The sequence below is a fragment of the Bipolaris oryzae genome (genome assembly GCF_000523455.1).
Source record: "Bipolaris oryzae ATCC 44560 unplaced genomic scaffold scaffold_43, whole genome shotgun sequence".
Lineage (NCBI taxonomy): Eukaryota > Fungi > Ascomycota > Dothideomycetes > Pleosporales > Pleosporaceae > Bipolaris > Bipolaris oryzae.
The window spans coordinates 1-22314 of record NW_006911319.1 but is presented as its reverse complement, the minus strand read 5'-3'; the positions used below and the strand labels follow the sequence as shown (position 1 = coordinate 22314).

The 22314-nt window shown below is 52.0% G+C and overlaps 9 protein-coding genes across 9 annotated transcripts; 3 read left to right on the top strand and 6 right to left on the bottom strand.

The window, feature by feature from the left end:
* Window positions 1-46: 46 nt before the first annotated feature.
* On the bottom strand, window positions 47-1557 carry COCMIDRAFT_25225 (uncharacterized protein; the record flags this gene model as incomplete). The annotated part of the gene is made up of 2 exons (XM_007688499.1): window positions 47-1089; window positions 1140-1557. 2 exons carry the CDS (start codon window positions 1555-1557, stop codon window positions 47-49), a joined length of 1461 nt encoding a protein of 486 aa, XP_007686689.1.
* Window positions 1558-3078: 1521 nt separating this feature from the next.
* Window positions 3079-5331, top strand: COCMIDRAFT_4167 (glycoside hydrolase family 43 protein; the record flags this gene model as incomplete). The annotated part of the gene is made up of 1 exon (XM_007688489.1): window positions 3079-5331. One exon carries the CDS (start codon window positions 3079-3081, stop codon window positions 5329-5331), a length of 2253 nt encoding a protein of 750 aa, XP_007686679.1.
* A 623-nt stretch (window positions 5332-5954) lies between these two features.
* On the bottom strand, window positions 5955-6877 carry COCMIDRAFT_91975 (uncharacterized protein; the record flags this gene model as incomplete). Its single annotated transcript, XM_007688529.1, has 2 exons — window positions 5955-6765; window positions 6834-6877. 2 exons carry the CDS (start codon window positions 6875-6877, stop codon window positions 5955-5957), a joined length of 855 nt encoding a protein of 284 aa, XP_007686719.1.
* A 656-nt stretch (window positions 6878-7533) lies between these two features.
* COCMIDRAFT_35609 (uncharacterized protein) lies at window positions 7534-8254 on the top strand (the record flags this gene model as incomplete). The annotated part of the gene is made up of 2 exons (XM_007688512.1): window positions 7534-8059; window positions 8127-8254. 2 exons carry the CDS (start codon window positions 7534-7536, stop codon window positions 8252-8254), a joined length of 654 nt encoding a protein of 217 aa, XP_007686702.1.
* Window positions 8255-8639: 385 nt separating this feature from the next.
* Window positions 8640-13193, bottom strand: COCMIDRAFT_91958 (uncharacterized protein; the record flags this gene model as incomplete). The annotated part of the gene is made up of 8 exons (XM_007688528.1): window positions 8640-10548; window positions 10595-10777; window positions 10828-10938; window positions 10984-11313; window positions 11364-12610; window positions 12662-12734; window positions 12791-13017; window positions 13134-13193. 8 exons carry the CDS (start codon window positions 13191-13193, stop codon window positions 8640-8642), a joined length of 4140 nt encoding a protein of 1379 aa, XP_007686718.1.
* Window positions 13194-13935: 742 nt separating this feature from the next.
* On the bottom strand, window positions 13936-15053 carry COCMIDRAFT_35607 (uncharacterized protein; the record flags this gene model as incomplete). Its single annotated transcript, XM_007688511.1, has 2 exons — window positions 13936-14956; window positions 15016-15053. 2 exons carry the CDS (start codon window positions 15051-15053, stop codon window positions 13936-13938), a joined length of 1059 nt encoding a protein of 352 aa, XP_007686701.1.
* A 2017-nt stretch (window positions 15054-17070) lies between these two features.
* COCMIDRAFT_35606 (uncharacterized protein) lies at window positions 17071-17959 on the top strand (the record flags this gene model as incomplete). Its single annotated transcript, XM_007688510.1, has 3 exons — window positions 17071-17128; window positions 17183-17846; window positions 17902-17959. The coding sequence occupies 3 exons, from the start codon at window positions 17071-17073 to the stop codon at window positions 17957-17959; spliced, it is 780 nt and encodes a 259-aa protein (XP_007686700.1).
* A 306-nt stretch (window positions 17960-18265) lies between these two features.
* On the bottom strand, window positions 18266-20150 carry COCMIDRAFT_4161 (uncharacterized protein; the record flags this gene model as incomplete). The annotated part of the gene is made up of 2 exons (XM_007688488.1): window positions 18266-19014; window positions 19067-20150. 2 exons carry the CDS (start codon window positions 20148-20150, stop codon window positions 18266-18268), a joined length of 1833 nt encoding a protein of 610 aa, XP_007686678.1.
* A 596-nt stretch (window positions 20151-20746) lies between these two features.
* On the bottom strand, window positions 20747-21376 carry COCMIDRAFT_25217 (uncharacterized protein; the record flags this gene model as incomplete). Its single annotated transcript, XM_007688498.1, has 1 exon — window positions 20747-21376. The coding sequence occupies one exon, from the start codon at window positions 21374-21376 to the stop codon at window positions 20747-20749; it is 630 nt and encodes a 209-aa protein (XP_007686688.1).
* Between the last annotated feature and the right edge of the window lie 938 nt (window positions 21377-22314).

The window sequence follows — 22314 nt, the reverse complement described above, 5'->3', positions numbered from 1 at the left end:
TTAAATACGGAGATGTGATATTCAGAAATAGCACGTCAACTCAAATCTACTGTTCTGGCGCATCCACTGGTACCCACGCTCTTCCTTGAGCATTCAACAGCTCGGTAACCTCATCCATATCCACACCCAGAGCATCCGCAACATACTTGGGCATATCAGTGTTATCCCAACCTCCAGCCATATCTAAGACTAGACGATCGCCTATCTCCCCAACAGCGTAACCATACAATGTGGTATCAACACCTGTGTGCCCGCCAGTCGACCACTTAAGCCCCGCCCTCTCATTTAGTAGATCCGCCAACGTCTGAGCAAAGCCCTCGCTAGCAATCAGACTCTGAATCTCCGCATCCGAAACATCGGTAATGCCGTACGCAGGAACAATCTCATTGGCGAGGAAGCCAGCTGCATCGGTGCCATTGTACTTGCTCCACTGCTCACTCAGGTACTCAACCGAGTGCTTTCCGGGTTGCAAGACTTGAGGGTTGTGTCCGGATGGGAGCGTGATACCGCCAGTCTCGTGGTCTGCAACAGCGAGGAAAGCGGTATCGGGGTGTTCGTCGATCCACTTCCTGACGATGTCGGTGACACGGTTGAATTCTAGTACGTCGTGGAGATGCGCAACTGAATCGTGGGCGTGGGACGAATGGTCGATACGCGATGCTTCGATCATGAGAAAGTAACCTTTATCGTTGGATTCGCTGCCGCGCGAGAGCGAGTTGAGTGCCGCCTTCGTCATCTCGGATAGCGATGGCTCCTGAACTTCGGCGGCTTGTTGCTGGCGATCGACCTCGTAGCTGAGGTCCCCGCCCTTGAAGAGGCCGACGTAGGGGAGTTGAATGTCGCCAAGACCAAGCTCGAGGGCATCGAAGCCGGCACGGTCTCGGGCGGTGTAGTAGCCCTGCGACTTGGCGTAGGAAAAGAGATCGATGTTGTCAGTTCTGCAGGAGCCGGTCTCGTTTTGGGGCTGGAAGTCGCAGCGTCCGCCACCGAGCATCAGATCTACGCTAATATTGAGGGGGTGGCTATACCCGACTAGCTGCTCTGCGATCTGGCCTAGAGAATTGCGGCTTGCTGCGTGGGAGAAGAATGCTGCGCAGATTTAGTGGTGATCAAGAAATGTGGTATGAACAGAGACTCACATGCAGGAGTTGCGTGAGCGATAGGTGAAGTCACAACAAGGCCAGTAGTGTAACCGGCCAGTTTTGCAGCTTCCATGACAGATCCAACTGGTTTGCCGTCAGGCAAAACTCCAATGAATCCATTGTTAGTCTTGTGGCCAGTTGCAAGAGCAGTGCCGGCAGCGGCAGAATCAGTCACTAGGTTGTTGGAAGAGTGTGTATGGGTGTTTCCAATAACAGTAACATCAAGAGGAAGCGATTTGATTCTTGGTGCCCGGGGGGTTGAGTCGCCGTTGACCATAGACAAATACGTCCGGACCAGGGTCTGAGAAGCCGGGCCCATGCCATCGGGGACGATGAAGATAAAATTCCTGGGCTGGATTGCTGCCAATGTAGACTGTGCCAAAGCAACGGCTGCTAGCGCTGTGGAGGTGCGCATTTTGGAAACGAGAATGGCGGGCTCGAGACTTGAAGGTAGTTGTCGGAAAAGTCAATAACCTGAGCTGTGATATCTATGTCTTGCATGTTGAAATGGTCTTATAGTTTTCAAATTTTTCAACAATTACCTATCACGGTATTCCCGAGAGAGGCAAATACATCTAGTACTCATGACAAGCATTTGAGCCGTCTCAACCGGAGTGCCACAGGTCTTGGACCTGCATACTACAGGAAGTAATAGTGGGCCATTGGATGCAGTTAGTGGAACACTTACATCTATGTCCTGCATACCAAAGACGGGCATAGTAAGTTCAAAAGCTTTTGAAGCTAAGTTCCAATGGTATATACATTCTTTTCCGATCTCTCGCATCGTTTTTGAACGTTTTCCAGCAACAAGAGTCTCGGCTTAGTGTTTGACAACGAGAAGCATGGAAATGTCTCATGTAGTCCAACGGTGGGGAGTACCGGGTATTTTGCAGAACATTAGCCACTCAGATTTGCGAGTATGCTCACGTTGAGACCCAAAAATAATCTCGGCGTGCATGCCCAGCCTCCGACGCCTTTTCGCTCGTATTGCCAAGTACTTGGGAAATAGGAACATCCTAACAACACAATACTGCGATTACACAAGACGTGGACCACGTGAGGCTGCCATAGGCTATCTCCGTTCAGTCCACATGTTTTCCAGTCTTCTCCTTCTCCATGGGGTAAGGATCTCCGTCGTTCCTCCGCCTTGTGAACCTAGTCTCCAAGCAGTGCTACCTTGGCATCGATAACCAGTACTTCTGAGGTACTTAACCAGTTGAGATAATCATCCGACGTCCGGTACCTTCGTTTGTACATATAAAGACGATGGCCTCTAAGTTGGATGCTGATACGGTTGTGCATCTCACCATATACACACACATATACATGTGGTGCATGTGTCACATGACACTGCCCCGGCCCCGTACATAATGCCGAAGTAAGTAAGATCATCAGAACGTTGAATTCTTGAAATTTCCTTCAACGTCGAATGTAAGTATTTATGAGAATACGAGACTGGATCGAAGAGTATTGTTGCCATGCTTTAGCGTCGGTCGTCATTTTCCCGAGTCGCCAAGCCACCTTTCATGCGCTGCACCCCGCAAAATAGTTGGAGTGTGACCTCGGGTGGGGCGTCATTATTCGTTCGTTCCCTGAGTTGCCGAATTTCGTACATGGAATTATCCGTAACCTTGACCAATACGGGTTACACTCCGATCAATCTAGCTGTTCAAGGGAATGATGTGATCGAAGTTTCTTTTACTCGAGTTACGACCTGCTGTAACCATCTTACGAGCTGATGCGTATTCGTGGATATTCTTCACCCCGGTCGAACATGCGAGGTCACATCGTGTCTGAATTCAGGTATGTGTACCTGATATGTTCCTGTCCGGGCTAAATGTCACCCGGTGGATGAAGTATATTATGGAGGTAGGTGATCAGTTGTATAGTAGTCCAGAGATAGTTTTGTGTCTTTCTCACTACCTCGCAACCGACCATGCGTGCTCACAATTTTCCCCTATACGCATGGGGTCTATGGTCGGCATCCACTGTGAATGCTGCCGTATCGCGCCGACACATTGACCAGGCGCTTGACAGTCTCATAGTTACGAACATTGAGGATGTACGCGGCAATCTTCACCTACCAGAGACATCTGGAGACTTCAAGGTCACCTGGGCAAGCAGCCACCCATCAATTATCTCACCGGATGGTATCGTGAAACGACAGGATGCCGAAACCACGGTTGATCTTACGGCAATTATCGACCATGAGGGAATCATTTCTAATCGCACATTCAACGCCAATGTCCGTCAAGCAGCAGCCCTTGCACCTTTCGAGGGTTACGCCTTTGCATATTTTACGGGCAACTCCATAGCTGGCGAAAAGATCTACATGGCAGCCAGTCAAGGCAACAATGCTTTGAAGTGGAATGAGCTAAATGGCGGACAGCCAGTCCTGGCCTCTACTCTAGGCACAAAGGGCCTGCGCGACCCTTTTGTTATTCGATCAAACGAGGGTGACAAGTTCTTCTTGCTCGCCACTGATCTTTCGATCGGATCCGGTACCTCGTGGGGAGATGCAGTCAAATTTGGCAGTCTCTACCTTGAGATTTGGGAATCGAAGGACCTCAAGACCTGGTCAGCCCAGCGCCACGTCAAGGTTTCTCCGTCCACTGCTGGAAACACATGGGCGCCTGAAGCCTACTACGATGCCAGCCTAGGCTCATACGTGGTTTTCTGGGCTTCTTCGCTCTATGAACCAAGCGATACCGCCCGTACTAGAAGTACCTACCACCGCATGATGTATGTCACCACGCGAGACTTTGTCACGTTCAGCCAACCTCAGGTATGGCAAGACGCTGGACTGTCGCGTATCGACACGACCGTTATCAAGGAGGGAAACACTTTCTACCGATTTACCAAGGACGAGGGAGGCACAGGTACCAACTGTCAAGACATTATCCAAGAGCGCTCAACATCGTTCCTTGCTCCTGTGAGTGGATGGACTCAAGTTGCTGCATGCATTGGTCGCAACGCCGGTACAAGCGCCGTTGAAGGGCCGACTGTATTCAAGGCCAACGACAATGACGTCAACGGAAAGAAGTTCTACCTCTTTGTGGATGAATATACGGGCCGCGGCTATATTCCTCTGGAGACTGCAGACATCTCCAAGCCAACCTGGAAGGTCTCTAGCTCCTACAGTCTCCCACGCAGCCCGCGCCACGGAACTGTTATCCCAATCACTGCCAGCGAACTTGCTAACCTACGATCCGGACTCACAAGCCGCTCAGATTCTGTTGCTCCCCGCAGCCGCTCCCGCTTAAGTGCCAGAGCAGGAAGCCCTGTTCTCCCAGGCCTTTATGCCGACCCGAACATTGCAGTCTTTGGCAAGAACTACTACCTCTATGTCACAACCGACGGCTTCCCAGGCTGGGGCGGCAACGTCTTCTACGTCTGGAAGTCACCCGATCTAGTTTCTTGGGCTCGTTCAGTGAAGCCTTTCCTGACTCTCAATGGCACAAGCGGAAACGTACCATGGGCAACCGGTAATGCATGGGCTCCAACCATCATTGAGAGGGGTGGCAAGTACTACTTCTACTTCAGCGGCCAGAACCCCAAGTACAACCGCAAAACCATCGGCGTCGCCGTTGCAAACTCCCCCGAAGGTCCATTCACCGCCCAACCCGAAGCCATGATCCTAAACGACGGCACCCTCAAGACCGGCCAGGCAATCGACCCCGCCGCCTTCCGCGACCCCACCACCGGAAAATACTACATCTTCTGGGGCAACGGCACACCAGCCCTCTACGCCGAACTCGCCGACGACATGATCTCCCTCAAAGCCGGTACCACCCGTGCCATCAGCGGCCTCACCGACTTCCGCGAGGGCATCTTCCTCAACTACCGCAAGGGCCTCTTCCACCTCACCTACTCCATCGACGACACCGGCTCAGAAAACTACCGTGTCGGCTACGCTACCTCGACGAGCGTCGACGGTCCCTGGACGTACCGCGGCGTTATCCTCCAGAAGAATACTGCGCTGGGTATCTTGGGTACTGGCCACAGTTCCATCATCAATGTGCCTGGTACGGATGACTGGTACATTGCGTACCACCGCTTTGCTATCCCCAACGGCGGTGGAACCAACAGGGAGACGACGATTGATCGGGTGTACTTTGATGATGCCGGGTTCATTAAGCCGGTTGTGCCTACGCTTACGAGTGTGGAGCCGGAACCGGTTCCTGCGTGAGGAGGTTGAAAGGGGAGGAGGGGGTTGGAAATGTATGGATGGAGAGTGAATTTTTCTTCTTCTTCTTCTTCTTCTTCTTCTTCTTCTTCTTCTTCTTCTTGGTAAATAGTACGCTGTTTTGATTATGTAGTTGAATTGGATTTGAATGTATATCATGAAACTTATGGCGCAATACTTGAACGAATACTTTCGTTTTCTTCTTGAATTTCCATGCTTTTACTTATTAACCCCCCTTTTACTGCGTCTCACGTATCTCCTCACAAGTAGCATCGCTAGGTGATGCGTTGACGGTGCGTTCGAGGGCTACTAGGGGATGTGAATGAAGGCGGAGGAGGATTATACGATGAGAGATCAGGAGATTCAAGAACGGTAGGCGCTTGGATCTTGGTAAAGAGTCTTCTGCGATGTACTTGTTCAGTCAGTCACCATACACATAGAGAAGAATAGTTGCACTTTCTACTTACAATGTCTTGCTATTTAAATCTACATTATTCACAGTGTACCATCGATTCTGAACCGCGTAACTTAAATCCAAAACGTTACTCGACATGCCTGATGTTGGTGTATATCATTCGTCTCAACCCCCTTCGGCCCCTCCAATCACATTCCAATGCGTCCGTCCCCTACCCAGCCCTGGGTCTCTCCCACGCCTGCGCATCAGTCATCTCAATGCCCCCCGTTACACTCGCCTGCCCCAACTTCTCCACATTCCAGTCCACATCCCCTGGAACCGGACTCCTCAGCTCCTTTTCCCTGCCCAACCCCTCAACACCTGTCGGTCCATCTCCCCAGACCAAATACTGCGCTGCAAGCCCCAAATCGCAGCACGCCTGGAAGATACCGCAAGCCTTGAACGCCCACGGCACCTCGCCACTGCTACTCGCAAAAAAGAACCACATCTTAAACGTATCACCAATGACCCAATTCACAATAACACTCGGGCGGAACCCCTTACACCCACGCCTCTGCCAATTCGCCAGAATCTGGGGCAGTGGCAGCGTCGCCTCAATCGTCAACGCAATGCCCCCCAGCAAATCCGTATACGGCCCAAACACAGCCGTCGAACTCATCAGGAGATGCAACACCAACAAACTGCCCGCAAAATACGTGATAAAGGCCCAATAAGGGCGCGGCGCCCTCCACTGCCAAAAGTCGTACGGGCGATTCGAAACATCGTTGTGCTGAAACGGCAAGTGCGAGGGTGGTGGGCGATTCGAGAGCGCGACGTGGAGTAAGAGGAGGTGAACGCATATCATGAGGAGGGCCTGGATGAGTAGCGAGGTGCTGAAGTGGGCGCCGAACCAGTAGTAGACTTTTAGGATGCTGGCGACGAGCATGATGAGGGGGATATCGAGGGAGAAGCCCGCTGAGCTGCGTGCGCGGTGCATCGAGTAGATTTGGTCGCCATAGCTGGTTATCGGGCTGGTTGCTATGCTGGAACGGGGAGGACACGAAGGTGTTAGAGGATAGAGGTGGAGAGGAGAGGGGTAAGGGCTGCGTACAAGATGGGCGCTATGTTCTTTACGATTGCGCTGATGAAGAACATGGTTTGTGTTGGGAGGGAGGCGAGGCGAGGCGGTCGGGGCGGGCGGAGGACGAGGCGGTATTGTTCGGAACGGTGGTGGTGAGTGTCGGAATCCCTCTCTCCCCTTGTTTGTTATCGTACCCACTCTTCTTCTCTCGTTTCTTCAATAAACAATGCCCTCCAAATGAGATCGCTAAGCGTAAACAATAATAAACAATAAAAACAACAAGCACGTGACTGTCGTAAAAACCGTTTGGCGTTGTACCCGTTGGTGCGCGGGATAATAAAAGGAAGGGAAAGAGAAAAAGGAGGGAAATGCACCATGTAAACTAACTAGTACGTTAGTACACCGCGGACCAAAAAATCCCCACCTAAACTCCGGTCCCCTGCCCATTTCCCATAGGGCTGAACACGCGCAAGCGCGATTAACCCGATAACTCGTCTCGTATCCTTATCGCCCTAATCAGCCTCATATCCCCATTTACCCCAATCCCCCCCTCCCCTCCATCCTCCAAATACGAGAAAGCCAAACCCCCCCACCACCACCCCGCCTACACAAGCTTCCTTTTCCCCCTTGTTTGTTTTTCCTACCGCAGCTAGACAAACCCTACATCTAGAACTTTTTGTTTTCTTAGCATAAGAGCAAACAAAGAAAAGAAAAAAAAAACTACCAAAAAATGACCCACACAGCATTCTTCTACGGCACCCTAATGGCCCCTCCCGTCCTGCACCGCGTAATCTGGGGCTCCCCGACCCCTCCCACCCCCGCCCACGCTTCCTTGCTACACATCCGCCCAGCAATCCTACACGCCCATCAGCGCAGAAAAGTCAAAGGTGCGGATTACCCCGGCGTTGTACCCGTTACCGCTACCGCTTCGGTGAGGGGCACCCTCGTGCAAGGTCTCACAGACGGCGATATATGGCGGCTCGATGTATTCGAGGGGTCGGAATACGTGCGTCGGAAAGTTGGCGTGCGCGTTCTGCTTCCCAGTCGGAAAGTTGAAGGGGGAGGAGAGAAGGAGGAGGAGGGTGGAATGGGCGATTTGGCACAGAGAGAGGAGGATAATGTCGAGGGAGAGGAAGTCGAGGCGGAAACGTATTTTTGGGTTGCAGGAGAGCATAGATTGGAGGGTGAGGAGTGGGATTTTACGGAGTTTGTGAGGGAGAAGATGGGGAGGTGGGTTGGGGGTGTGGAACTTGAAGGTATGCATTGTCGCTTTTGAAAGTGATAAAGGGAGGGGGGATGACGTATGCTAACGAATGTGCGCAGATGTCGATAATGCAGTAGCAGCAGCACAAGGCGATCCAACCGGTGGCCGCGGCGCAAACGGCGATATAACACGGCAGTTGAACCAAGAGAGCAGGGCAAGCAGGGAGATACTAGAGAGTGCAGTGTGAATAAAGAACAGAATCCGTTATCAGTATATCTTAGCACATCTCTCCCTCAGTTCCCTGGTCCGTGAATTGAGCCTTTTTCTCCTTCTTGTTTGTATGGCAGTGCATGGCCAGAATACACCATTCCTCCTTCTGTGGTATTGTCCGTCGATCGAACTGGCAAATATATAAAGGAAAAGGGAAGGAAAAGCACAGTACATGGGATCCCCCCACCGGTTTTTGGTATCTGTAGCAAGCAACGCCATCGCCATGCTAAGAGATAGAAACGAAAAATGCTAAAAAGAAACGAACACAAAGTGGGATGGGAAAATATATTACAGAGGTGCCAGAAAGCCGTCCTGGTATCGTGCCGTCAAATGGTTGGTCAAACGACCTAGATTGTCCTATCTTATGTAATGATGGGACTCCTCGCTGGCTCAGGTGTTTCTCGCACTATTATACTATCTTGAGTCCCGTCAAGCTGCATTTGGTCGGTGGATTGTGAAATTGCTTCTACGGGGTCCTTGGTGCCCTCTTCGCCGCGTTGGAAGTTTTGGCTGGGCTGGCTTGGGCCCGGTGCTCTGGATCGACGAGCATGGTCTCTCTCGTAATCGTCATCTGCCTGGCCACCAGTTGATGCGCCCTTTTTCCTGAGCTCGACGATCTTGCTGCGCGGTGGTAGTCGGGGAATTTCCTCAAAGGAAGGTGAGGGTTGAAGCATCTGTATCGGCCTTGGTGGTCGTGATGATGGAATGTGGCATGCGCTGGCACGAGGCTGCAAAGGAGGACACAGCCCACGGCCCGCAATTTCCATCTCTTGCGAATCCTTGATTTCAATGGGAACATCCGGCGCGCTACCCTCACCGCTACGTGAGGACTGAGCCTTGGTTCCAGAATTTCCGTCTCTCTTTTTCCTCAATGATGGATCCATCTGTGGTCTTTTGGCATTTGGTGAGCCCGTCGGATGGTTGTGGTTGTCCTGTCTTTGACGCTTGCTCAGACTAAACGAGCGAGATTCTTGGTCCTTTTGATCAATATGTCTGGTGTGGCTAGTAAGTCTGTCAGGACTGCTATGCGTGTCATCGACTGAGTTGTGTGGCTGAACAGTCCTGTTGTTTATGCGGACCTCTGGACTATAGCGTCTCGGTGACACTTTAGAATGGCTAGCAAACCCTGGTTTGGCAGGAGACTTGGTGGTTGGGGATGAGTCTGGATCTTTAGCTGCGCCTCCCTGCGACGAGTGCTTGACTGAAGCTGAGCTGTCCTTTTCAGGCTCAAAGGGCGAACCGAGTCTTGGAAGAGGTAAAGTGGGAGACAATTCAGCTCGCGGTAGGTCATCTCCACCAGTAGCATGCTTATCACTTTTGGCCTCTGTCATTGGGCCCAGCGATTTTTCGCAAGCGGTTTCCTGAGTCGCCTGTTTTGATGCCGGATCAGGCGAAACCTTCGACTGCATCGACCCCTTCTTTGCCTTTTTCTGGGCCGCTCTTGCCTCCTCTTGTTGCTTGTGACATTCGAATATGATTTCTCGCATCTTATGCCTCATAGTTGAAGGGTTGAGCTCTGGCCAGTCTTCTTCGGCCGACATGGATCCCGTCAATAGCTTGTGCATGAACTCGTCCGGATTTTGGAAAAACTTCTCGATGTAACCGAGTAGATAAACGCCACAGTCGGTCCAGTTGTTCTGCATGGGAATCTGGGAACCTTTTGGGTAGTAGCCGTTCTCTTTGATGACTGCCTCCATGCCCCGCTTGCTTTTGCCTTCTGCTGCTATCCAGTCTTTGAGGGTGCGAACTGCCCCACTACGGGCAATCCCCCCGAGAGAATCGAGAACAACAACTACTGGTTGAGTAGGATCTCTCTTAGGGACAGCTTTACGTTTATTCTTGTTCTTGGCAAACGATAGACTTGATTGCACCAGCTTCCTTCGGGATAGGGCTTCTAGATCACTAGCGGTCTGCGGCGTCTCCATATGTTCAGTTTCCGATTCCAGATTGACTGCATTAGATTTGTCAACCCCAGTCCGGGGTCGAACTCTTGATCCAGGGTCATTGCGGTCAATTAGGGATATTGTCGCTTCATCGAAGAGGTTGGGATCTTCATCTTGTTGCCTGTGCACTTCTTCGATCTTCGCAGGTGAGTTTGGATTTGACCCCGGTTGCAACCTCTTGCGCTCTTCCCCATCGCTTGCTGTAGCTGATATGGTAGGTAATTCGGGTGTTTCCTGTATATGAAGCTGTGGGTCATCGAAATCTTCGACTATAGGTTTGCGCTGGATGTTTGAGACATTGCAAATAATCGCCAAGTACCAATGAGACCTATGAGAGGTTAGCAGATTTTACAAAGTAATGGGACTTAACATACTGCGATTCATTGATTGGTACAACAATGTAATCGTAAGTGAAGATGTCAATCTTGGATGTCCAGCGTTCAACGGCTTTGTAATTCATCGACTTGCGGCCAGCATTATCTGTGAGTTTGGTGAAGAAGTAGGTATTGAAGAAATAGACCTTGTCAGCAGAAACATTCAGCTTTTTAAAGAGATAGCTTCTTGACATTAGTGGCTGCGTGATTTGAGACTTCAACAATCCACGTACATCATGTAGAAGTCTATTAGACTGTCATTCAAGTACTCTTCTTCGTCCAGGCGTGGCAAGTCATCAAAGTGCACTATAGCGCGCTGGCGGCCTTCCCCATACTCAAGGGACCTTCATGTGGTTAGCGAAATTAGGCCATGGAGTCTCGGTACTTACTTGGTCCAGGGTCGTCCTAGTCCTTTGTCGATAGAGTATTTTGGCACCTCAACAATATCAGGACTATCCCTTCCAAGACGTGTGGACGCCAATGGTCGTGAGCGAGATGAACGGCTCAGTGTTGTGGCTGTTTTCGTAGTGTTAAGGGTGGATCTGTCTTCGACACCCCTTTCGTGGCGCTGCTCTTGAACTCCAAGTGGCCTCTCCGCTTGCTCAGAATGCGTATCATGACTCTTGGGATCGTTTACAGCGTTATCTGAGATTTCAGAAATCGCTACTTTATCGTTCCTTGCTCGGAGAGGCGCGGCAAACAGTCGGCGCATATGTTCACTGCAATAACGTTAGTAGATGGCCGATGGTGGCTCCGTGTTCACTCTTACTTGTCTTTGGAAAGAATCTTGCCACTCGTGGTCAGAGACGCTGCATGTGAATTGCAGAATGCCAAAAAGTCATTCGAGTTGAGAAACTCGAGATCAAATATGGGGATATTGCCATTTGCATTCCTAGGTCCCTCTAGGCGAACACGGCTTGTCTCGTCTGCATGGACCTTATTGACTTCTTGAGAATGGATTAAGATTATTGTCTCATAGCCCTCTGTGCTGTACTTTTGGAGGCGCAAACCTTTCGGGTCGCTTCGCAGAACCAGAGTATCATGCCCATCCTCCATTTTGGAGCCGGCCCCCTCAAAGCCATATGATCTTGCGAATGACAACGGCCAAGAATCGCCACTGGTTTTACTGTGTCCATTTCGTTTGGCACCACTTTGCACAGCCTTCTTCACTTTTGACGGTGATAGTGTCTGCTTCCTGGTAGCAACGGGTGAAATGGCAAGCTCATCGGCGCTGTCACTTTCTTCCATTTGGTCTAATTGCTTAGGCACCGGCCGATGTTGAGTACGGAGATTAGCGCTGTTGCTAGTGAAGGAGTGGTTGGTACTTGGCTGCTCTGTAGTCGATTCGTTGATTCGAGCTTCAGGGAAATGTTTAGATGCGACTTGTCGCTCTACGGATTTCTGGGGAGGCTCGCCTTGCTTCAAACTCCGTATGATGAACTGGTGGGCTTCCCCAGACAAGGTGTCACGGCGGACAGGGGAGTGGTTCTGGCGAGCTTGGCGCTTGTTGCAACTTGCTTGTCTGGGCTTCTTTCCAGGATTCATGAGACCATCAACTTCTCGGAACTCGTTTGTGGCTCGGTGTATCTTGAATTCAGCTCCGGTACTCCCACTTCCGATATTGAGACGTGATTGCGATGACATGGCCGAGATTGGTCTTTCATCAGATGGTCTGCGAGGAGTAGACGCTTCAGACCGTGTCACCACCATGGCTTCATCGTCTTCGTCTTCCTCTTCGTCTAGGTTTATAACATGCTCAATCTTCCTGCGCTTTGCGGATGCAGGTCCACCAGACCATTGATCCTCTTTGCCTCGTGACAGTCCATGTCGACTTGGTGTGGTAGGTGTTTTGCTTCGTTGGAACTCGGAGTAGGCTATCTGACCTGGACCTGGCGACTGGCCTATTAACCCGGAGCGGGGACGAGCATGTTTCCCGTACGTTGTAGGCTTCCGAATTACTGCTCGAGCTACGCCGTTGAGTGTGTCGACTGGCCTATATCCCTTGTTCGCGCCCGGCTTCAAGATGTCAGTGTGAAGGTTCATAATCATAGATGCGTACAGACATACCTTGCTGTGCATGGTTCGCTGATCCGACATCCAGGACGACGGGTTGGGTATAGAAACCGCATCTGCTGGAATTCTGATCGAATATTAGCATTCTCCCTCTCATTATTCGCAGTCATTGTGGTAATTTACTCGTAATCACCAACCAGGCGTCTCTCGTCCTCGCTTATAGCACGTTTTGATGACCGTGGGAGAGATTTCCCAGACGGTTGCTCGTCGCGCTGGAATTTCCTTGAGGGCTTTGTGGGCGAAGAGAGGTCTATGACAGTGGGGGTGGATCTTGAGGCGGGTGGTGAGTCCCTAGACAAGGGAAGTGGAGGCAGGTCGAGAGTCGGCGAGTGGGTGGGGGCATCGTTCGCCTGTGGCAGCATGGTGTTAGCTGGGAGAAGCGGCAGTGTTTCGTCAGATGTGCAAAGTGAAGTGGCAGGGCCCAAGTCAAGGCACTGGGAAGGCGATCAAAGAAAAGTGCGCGTACGTCTGTGGTTGAGTGGCCTCCGGCAACAGCTATTATGCCGTTGATGAGGTTAGACAACATTAGTGTAGCATTGCGGTGGCAAAGCGACCAGAGGTGGCATTCTTGGATGCGGACGCTAATCCTCAAAATGCGCGAAGAAAAGGCACAAAGCGCAAACGCGCGCCGTGGGGCATGTGGAGGTGAAGTTGCGCCAGCAGGTGAGTTCGCGATGACGTCCGTGCGCCTCGTCTGGACAAGCCTGCTTGGACTACAAAGACGGGGTGTGGCTTCTGCAATTCAACAAGATCTTTGTGCTAGTATCTTTGCTTCGCGTTCATTGGAGGTCACATAAACTATGCAGAACATCACGTATAGCATAGGAGTGAATTGAGGCAACGAAGCGCACTAGTCATGTGCGCATAGGTGTACATAGTATTATCATTCATGGTCACAGGTCTATGTGACATGCATCTGGGTGGATGCTAGCTTCAGCGGAAGCTGACCAATATCGCACAACACCAGCTGCGATGCAACGCTGTGTATAGTGGTGGGCATGGTCTGCAATGACCGGACCAGAAAAAGGGCTGATCCAACGGTTCATATGCCTTACATGCAAGTAGAGCACGTAGTAAATTCCACGCGCTCGACTAGGGCATGGCATTTCTGTCAGTGGCCCCCGCTAGTGGGACATAGAATCCTTTGTGGGTCTGATAACGCAGGTGCGCCTGCGCTTGTGCCTGCGCTTGCGGAAACAACGCAACGAGCGTATGACCCTGATGCCGAGCCTCAGAACAAGTCAATCGCTCGGTGGCCCGAAAATGATCTAAGAGCCGGCTACTGGCTTCTCTTCGGTAGACGTCACCCTCCGCTTCTCCATGAGATTCTTTTCGTGGCGGGCCTGGTCGATGGCTGAACGCTGGGCAATGCTATCATCGTGGCTTCGCCAAACAATGTTGGTGCCCTCTGGCAGCTTGAGGACCCGCCTAATCGTATCCCGAATCTTGACGTTCTTTACTCCGTCGCTCTTTGTCCAGATGCTGAAGACATCCTCGCCGCTTCGGACACTCAGAACAAAGCCGCAGAATTCATCGCCAGCCTCCATGAACTGATCCCCAACAAGCGCAAGCAAGAGGTCTTCCCAGTAACGGTCCGCAACGCCCTTTTTCAGGCGCATGATCCATTTGCCCCCCCGTTTGTTCTCGTCATCCTCCCATACCGGTCGTATGCCTTGCTTGAAAACATGATAGTCGGACACGGAGGGCAGACTCGAAGGCCGCTTGAGGTGTGAGAAGACTCTCCAAAACTCTTGGGCCGTGCTGAATCTGCAGAGTGGTACAATCGACTTTTCATAGTCGACATTCTTGGCCGTGGGTGGACGGTACCATACCGCCCAGGTGTACTTGAGCGGCCATGGCGCGTTGAAGTCTGGCGGTGCGGACGGGCTCGCGGTGTTTTCTTGTATTGGCGCCGTGGCTATAGACTCTTTTCGTATGATGTTGACCACCTTGCTCACGGGTTTGTCCTTCTTTTCAGAAGGGGTTGTAGGCGCTGTGGATGACATGGCTGCGGCTTTGAAGTCGAAGGCTGTTCCTGGCGTCTTGGGAGTCTTGGCCGCGGAGCCAAAGGAGGCGAATGCGCCTGAGCCGAGGCCAAAGGCAGACGAGCCTCCAGTGGTGGGCGACGCAAGCCCGCCGGGTGTCAATGGGGGGATGGCGTTGAAAGGATTTCGGCCGCCGTGGGACGAGTCGCCCCCGAAGCGTTTGGTTGCGGAAACGGTGCGCTGGTGTGGTTCGGATTTATCGTTGTTTTCGGAATGCGACATGGAGAGGGAGAGCTTGCTGGTGCTGTTGGAGGCGGGTCAGTAGGTGTGAAAGCGAAGGTGCGGGGGTGCATGCGAGCATACTTGGAGCGCCGGGTCCAGAGGTTCTCCCTGTTGTCCATTGGCAGCAGTGGCAAGTGGGTAAATAATACAAGAGAAGAAGAGGAAGAGGAAGGAGAAGAGCAGCGGGCTATCCAAGAACGGCTTGAGCGTGGTTGTGTGAAAACAAGTTGTAAGTATGCGAGCTAGAGGGCCGAGGGCCAATGTGCGTCTGAAGCGGGCGGGGTGTAGTTTGCGATAGTGTGGGTTGTGGTGCAGGCGAAGGGTATGCGGGCGTATGGATGATGTGATGGTACAGAAGAATGTGGAGAAGACGGAGTGGGTGGGATCGTTGAGCGTGGTGGGATGTGTGGTATGCAATGCCGAATAGTGGAGCGTCCTGAGAAAACGTTTGAGAGGTTGGCACACTCGCAGCTCAGGCGCGCGCCTTGCGCAGCAGGGATGTTGGCTTAGTCATCTGCCAAGGCGAACAATCTCTTCTTTGCTTGCGCGCGACCCAGCCCTCTTCTTCTCTTCTTCTTCTTCTTCAACACCGGCCTTTGACTCGTAACACCTGCCAGCTCGACACTCTCTACTCAGCTGGCAACTCGGATAACTGGCCCAGAACGAGCCATCCTCTTCTAAAACCATCATCACGAGGGCCGCTTTTCGCGGCTTCCATGATGCGGTGATGACCTGAAAGCAGGGACATTTTTTATCACGCGCTTGACGCGTTGAGACGGCAGCTGTTTGCAGCCGTCTCTAGCTGATTTTTGTATGTGTGCATCACTAATTTTGTCACGCCATGGCTGGGGATGAGGGTCCATGTGGACCACTTCTGGTAGTCTGAGTGTCAGCCAGATGTACACTATCGCGCAAGCGATTTCTCGGTTGAATATGAAGCTCAAAGGCAAAGTCTGAAGCGATTGGCTGTGTCTATGTGTGTGTGGCTGGGGTTGCTTTGAGAAGGAGGAATGCTAATTGGTGATTGCCCAGCAGTCTCCAAATCCACGACGCGTATCGGCGATAGCTCCTAGCCGTGTGCAGCATTGCAACCCAAGCAGCATTACTACCGTCTCATGAGACGCGAGTGGAGGGTGGGCAGTCAAGCCAAACCTTGCACACTTTGGCAATGCTGGTGTTGATGGTCGATGGTAGATGACGGTAGGCTGGCGCTATGTGCCGCTGTAGCCATGGCTTCCCTGCCCATGCAGGGTGGAGGGAAGGTCCAAAGAGAGTTTGTAGATGGATTGCGTACACAACAGACAGCATTCCATACAGGACCGCACATGCATAGCTCTTCACGTGCGCCCCTCCCGTTTGCATGTGATTGTCAGGATGCGCGCTTGGCATAGTCTAAGTACGAGGGCGCATCCGTGGAGGGGCGAGTCTTGCAAGCGTTGCAGTGTGCTGTGTGCAGTGTGCTGTGTGCTGTGTGCTGCCCAATGGGTGGAGCAAGCCCTCGCTTGTCGTCATGGGTCCGCCCCAGTCTTGCTGTTCGCCCTACTGTCTACAATGTATAGTCTATCGAGTAGTCGGGCATGGCGCGGCCGCATCTTGCATCTGTCAGACAAAGACAGCCGCGTTAAGCCCGGACGTCCATGTAGGCCGCTGGGATAGTCGTGTGCTGCGGGGGATGTTCCCTTGTCTTTTTTCTAGCCCTGCCGCCCTTGCAGGCAGAGCAAACGGCGGGCGGGGGGTGCAAAACAAAGGTCCCGCCGACGTCATCGTTGTGTGCTGCTCTGTCTCTTCACCAGGACAACGCACCCCCACCACGCCCACTGACTGCGCTTTCCTCGGCGGCCTCACTAACCCGACCCTATCGCTTCCTGCGCTGCCTGCCTGCCTGCTTGCCTGCTCGCCCATCTCCTCATCTGCCCATCTGCCCATCTGCTCATCTGCCTCCTCCTCCTCCTCCTCTTCATACAAAGCTCCCCCGGCCCCCGCCAGTTTTGCTTTTCCACACCAGTCTCCCGCTCCCATTCCGCTACCTCCCAACCACCCGACTCCATCCCCCGCACTACTGCTCTCTTGCACGTGCCAGTAGTACCCTTCTTCTCTTGAAAAGAAGCAATCACACCACCACCCATCGCCAACGCAATGACGGCACAATCGCCCCAGGTGCACTCGCCCACCTCGCATCCTGAGCGGCCAAAGGGTGCGCCCGTGAAAAATACCCCGCTTCGCCCGCACCCTTGATTAACAGGCCCAGGTATCCTCAAGAACTCCACTTCTTACCGCTCAAATTCACAAACATCACCTACTCGCGACTTGCCGCCTGCCACGAGCCCAATTTCCTCGGAGCGCCCGCAGCTTGGTCGTGAGCTGTCGGAGAAGGAAATCGTGCTCGAGAACACGCTACGCAATGCTGGCGCCCACCGCCGCTCGTCTTCAAACCCTCGTGGCCTGGCGTCGCGGCGCCAATCGGGCGCAGACCCCACAGGCGACGCCAGTCCCCAGCTCAAGTGGGATGAGGCCAATCTCTACCTCAACGAGCAGAACCGTGACAGCACCATGAAGATTGACGAGCCAAAGACGCCCTACGCCAAGCAATACGACCCCGCCGAGGACGAAGAGGAAGTCGAGATGCTCAATGCCCAAGAGCTCAAGGTTGACGAGCTCGACAAGGCGAAGCGCAAGCCAAAGATTGACGATATCCCAGAGTTTGACCTAGGCCAGCCCGAGCTACAGGCCCGCCACTCACACACGCCCGATAGCGAGAAGCGAGTCATTGTTGGCGAGGGCATGGACACGGACGAAGGCTACCACGGCGAACTACTCCCCAATGCGACACAGGAGGAGAAGGAGAAGCACCGCAAGTTCGAGGAGCTGCGCAAAAAGCATTACGAGATGAAAAATGTCAAGGACCTGCTAGGGTAAGTCTTGCTCTTCACCGCCCCCCAGTACGAGTCGCCGCTAACGGGCAGCTAGCCACCCGGAAGATGCAGATGAAGACGAAGAGATGCCCTCGCGACCCAATGGTCTATGAAGGGTTGATTACGTTGTATAATCTTTAATTTTTGCGGCATCATGATGGAGTTAACAGGATTTACCTTGCCAAAGGATGGCGCTGGAGGGCCTTGGGCGATATTAATTTTCATAGCTGATCGGCTTAGCATGTGTGACGAATATGACGATTGGACTCTTTTTGCTTCATAACTGCCGAGTGTTTAATTGTGCAAAGTCGCGTCGTTGTATATATGTTTGTACGTAATTACCATGATTCAATAACCCCAAACGTGCGTCCCATCCTATCACAAGAGCGAAGAAAGAAAAGAGACAAGAGAAGGACTCCTCACTTGAACTCCTGATCAACAGCCTCAAAATTCTCCAAGAAGCTCTGGAAAGTAAACACACCTAACCCGGGATCCAAACTACCCGTCGTAGCGCGGATACTATGCATGCTCAACTGCGGGATTCCGCAGTCAATAGCCCGAATGCCCGTCGCGGCACTGAGCATCGGACCCACCGTACCTCCACTCCGACTATCATTCCTAATCTGGAACACCTGGAGCTTCGGGTCCGTCTTGCGGATGCCGACATCGCGATCGACACAGCGCTGCAGGATAGCCGTGGAGACGGCATCAGTCGTCATGTGGGCATTCGAGTCCGCAGAGACAGCAGGGCCGACGTTCAAGCGGGGAGAGTGGTTCTCGAGGTAGGCGTTTAGGAAGTTGGGGTTCACGGCGTGAATGACGTCGCTCGAGACGAGGAAGGAGCTTGCGTAGGTGCGGCTGAGTGCGCAGCTTGTTTTGCCGTCGGCTGCGAATTCCTCGGCTATGCGCTGCATGATGCTTGGGAGGAAGTTGCCGTGGGCGCCCTGGCGGAGGAGGGAGCCAACTTCTTCGTCGTCGAAGAGGGCGACCATGCGGATTTGCGAGGAGGTTGAGAGGGTGGGCGCCGAGTTGAGGAGGGCTTGGACGGCTGCCCAGGAGCAAAGCTTATCGTCGATGCGACCGGCGAAGATGAATTCTTTGTCGAGGCCTCCGGTTCGGGCGGGTTGGGTGTCGAAGAGTTCAAGTTCCCAGTTCACAATGCTCGAGTCTGTTGGTGGTTAGTTGTGCGGAATTCAGAGATGGAGCATATAGTAACGTACAGTCGGTGACGCCAAGCTCTCTGGAGATAGCCTTGACGAGCCTCTCAGGCTGAGTGGAAGCAAAAGCACCCTCTCCACCAAGAAGGCTGGCCTTGAACTCTGCCTCGTTTTCACTCGAAGGTCCCAGATCACTGTTGTCGAGACCGATAATCGGGACCATCTGAGTCTCCTTGTTGAACGGGCCGTTGGCAGCAGCGCCAAAATGTGGTGCCAAAGTCGGAATCTTCGCAATAGGCCAGTCCAGCTTGACAAGCTTTGTCACAACCTTGCCGTTCTCCTTGACGAGCACTCTGCCGCCAATACCAAGATCGCGGTCCCACCAGGTATCACTGAGTGCACCAGCATATGGCGCTACACCAAGCTGCACATAGCCAGCCTTGGTGCGCAGCTTAGGGATGGGCTTGAGCTTCGCAGTCAGAGCATCAATGTGCCCTGCAACAATTGCTGCGCCATTTCCGGACGCGTATTTATCACCGACGGCAAAAGCAATCAACGAGGTACCATTGCGCTCGACGTAGTATTTGCCTCCAGCCTTCAACTCCCATGCGTTCCGCTCAGACAGCTTCTTGTAGCCATCCTTCTCGAGGTCCTTTGCGACGGCATCGACGGCGTGGAAGATGGTAGGGTTGTTGGTCATGTAGTCGGTGAAAGGCTTCGTGTAGCTTGCCGCGTCCTCTTTGGTACGCGAAGGGACCGGGATCCAGCAGTGGGAAGGTATAGTCTGAGGAGCCTCCATTTCTTTCTCAGGCTGCTCACTGGGTACTTCGGGAATCTTGGGTGGTACAGGTGGAGGATTCTGCTGCCTTGCTGGGGGCGGGTAGTCGTCGTCGTAAGCACGAATCAAGTCGGGATATGATGCTGCTACACTATGGCGGTTACTTAGATCAGAAGCACCTTCTCGGGTCTTCCACACTCTTGCTAAGTTTCCCCTGTCTGGACGCTGCATGTATGGCAGAGACGCGGTGGTATGCGCGCGTTGAAGTATTACCGAGGACGAGGGTCGCAACGGGCGAGGCGGTGACGGGTCAGAGTACAGATCAGCATTCGAAGTTGCTTTACGCAGAGCAGGGGGGTTCCTCGTCATGTTTGTAGTTTCGCGCATATGGTTGAAGCTATTTGTGAGGTGGAGGAAGCAAGGAAGATGATGGTTGTAGTCGAGGCTGAGGTGTTGCTACGGTACCTCTCAAGCTGCTTACGCCACATGTGAGGCGGAGCACCCAGATATGGAAGGCCTCCGAGCGCATCGCCGCAGCCGCTAGTCCTTCTGGTCCTATCGGGCCCACATGAGCTACCAGGCGGAATACCGACTTTACAACTAGCGCTTTGGTAAGTGTAAGATCTCACGAATGCTCTTAGTAATGATCCGTTCTTCGAAGAGACCAATTAAATTCATCTACAGCTTCTGCTGCAAAATATGAATTGATATTGTGTTTAAAAAGAGAGTCACAATTATCAACAGTTTCGCGACAATAATCAAATTCCAAGCCGAAACATAGGAACCACAATGAAAAACGAAAGCGCCAATCCCACATAGTCTCCTTTGTCTGACTTGATCATGATCATTCATTAGGTTCGTATACAGTCATGCTTCATCGGTATCATTTCGTATCACTATCCTCGTCATATAATCCCCTATGTCAACTGTAAAGTCTCCGGTCCATTCCAGCACTGAAACTCTAATCACAACTTGACGTTTTCCCACTCCTCTCCTTGCGGAAACCCCAAATGAAACCTCCCACACTTTGCAAAATCCAACAAGGCCTGGTCCGCTATCTGAAAGTCCGTCACCCTCCCACCAACTTCCTCGTTCGTGTCCAGAAAATGTGCGTGAATACGTGGTCCGCTGATAGCCTTCATCCATTCCGGTACGATGAAGCCGAAAATGACACCGTCAATCTCATTACGGCTATGTCCATGTTCAAACTCTATGGACTCAAAGCGGCCGAATATTCTGAACGGCATGAGGGTATTGACACCTTTTGTAGGCCCCAGTTCATTGGAAGAAGTGAGTTCTTCGAGGCCGTCTATGGTTATAGAAGGTATTTTAATGCGGAAGTTGGGCTCATAAACGGTTACTAGAGCGAGGGGAAGGCGTGCGTTTGCAGGTGCTGGTTTGGCTTTCCCGTCTTTTGTGATTGCAAAGGCTTGGCCAGATTTCAGCATCATGAGGTTGCCATCTTCGTAGACACCAATGCCGTCTGAGCCGTGTGAGGTAAGGTCTGATGTTCGTGGTTGACCTTGGTTGAAGCCGGCTTTGAGAGCGGCGACTGTAGAGAATTGGAAGATGTCGTTTGGTATAGATCCGGCCATCTTGAAGAAGTTTGATTTTGTTTATGGTGAAAGGGAGTTTGTCAGATTTTTCCGCATGGCACTTATGGTGTGATGGCCTGATGGTATTACATAGTAGAGATGAAGGTTGATCAAGGGTCCGGGGTTAGCGGAGAGCCGATCACCGACTCGGCTATCGTAGAAGTGCATGAGCAGCATTCCTAGTGAACATTTGCTCCCACGATTCCCTTGATTGAATGGCTCTGCAAACATGGGCATTGTCCCAACTCTTCCTTTCACAGTGGCAATCTAGCGAAGGTTTGGCGTGGACGGCTGGATGAAACTCGCTTTGAGAACACTCAACGTCTCGTCACTCGACACCTTTCCAATGCTCAGTCGTGAATGAACTCTCACAGTCTCATATATGGTTTGTTGTCGCAATACTGCAAAGAAGCATTGTTTTCTCAAAGTCGAAAATTTGTCCTGTTTCAAGCATAAGTGCATTGATAACAAAGTTGAAAAATGTTTCTTTGCCATGAGATAATATCACAAAGGTTTTCTGCGATCCATGAGTTGACGCAAATAGTAATTTGTCAAGCATTGTATGAGTGAAAATGCCAAATGACGATATTCTGCATGGGATGCGAAGACCAGGAGCAACCATATAATCTATTTTATTGGCCAACTTGAACAAGCCGAAATATACCAAGATAACCAATGTGAAGGCATTTTCAAGAAGCATTCGTAGTTTTGAACGAGAATTATGTAGGGAAGTCATTAGCAATTTCCAGTTGAGGAACGAGGTGGACAAAAAGAGTGACGGAGAGTTGAGCCAATAACGTTAAGGATCAGTCATCCGGCCAGATCAGTCATCCGGCCACCCCACCCAACTTGACCCAACGCTCTGCGCAATTGCTCTATAACAACGTAATAACACAAAACAAAATTAAGAGATATTATTCTTTATATAGATTTGCATG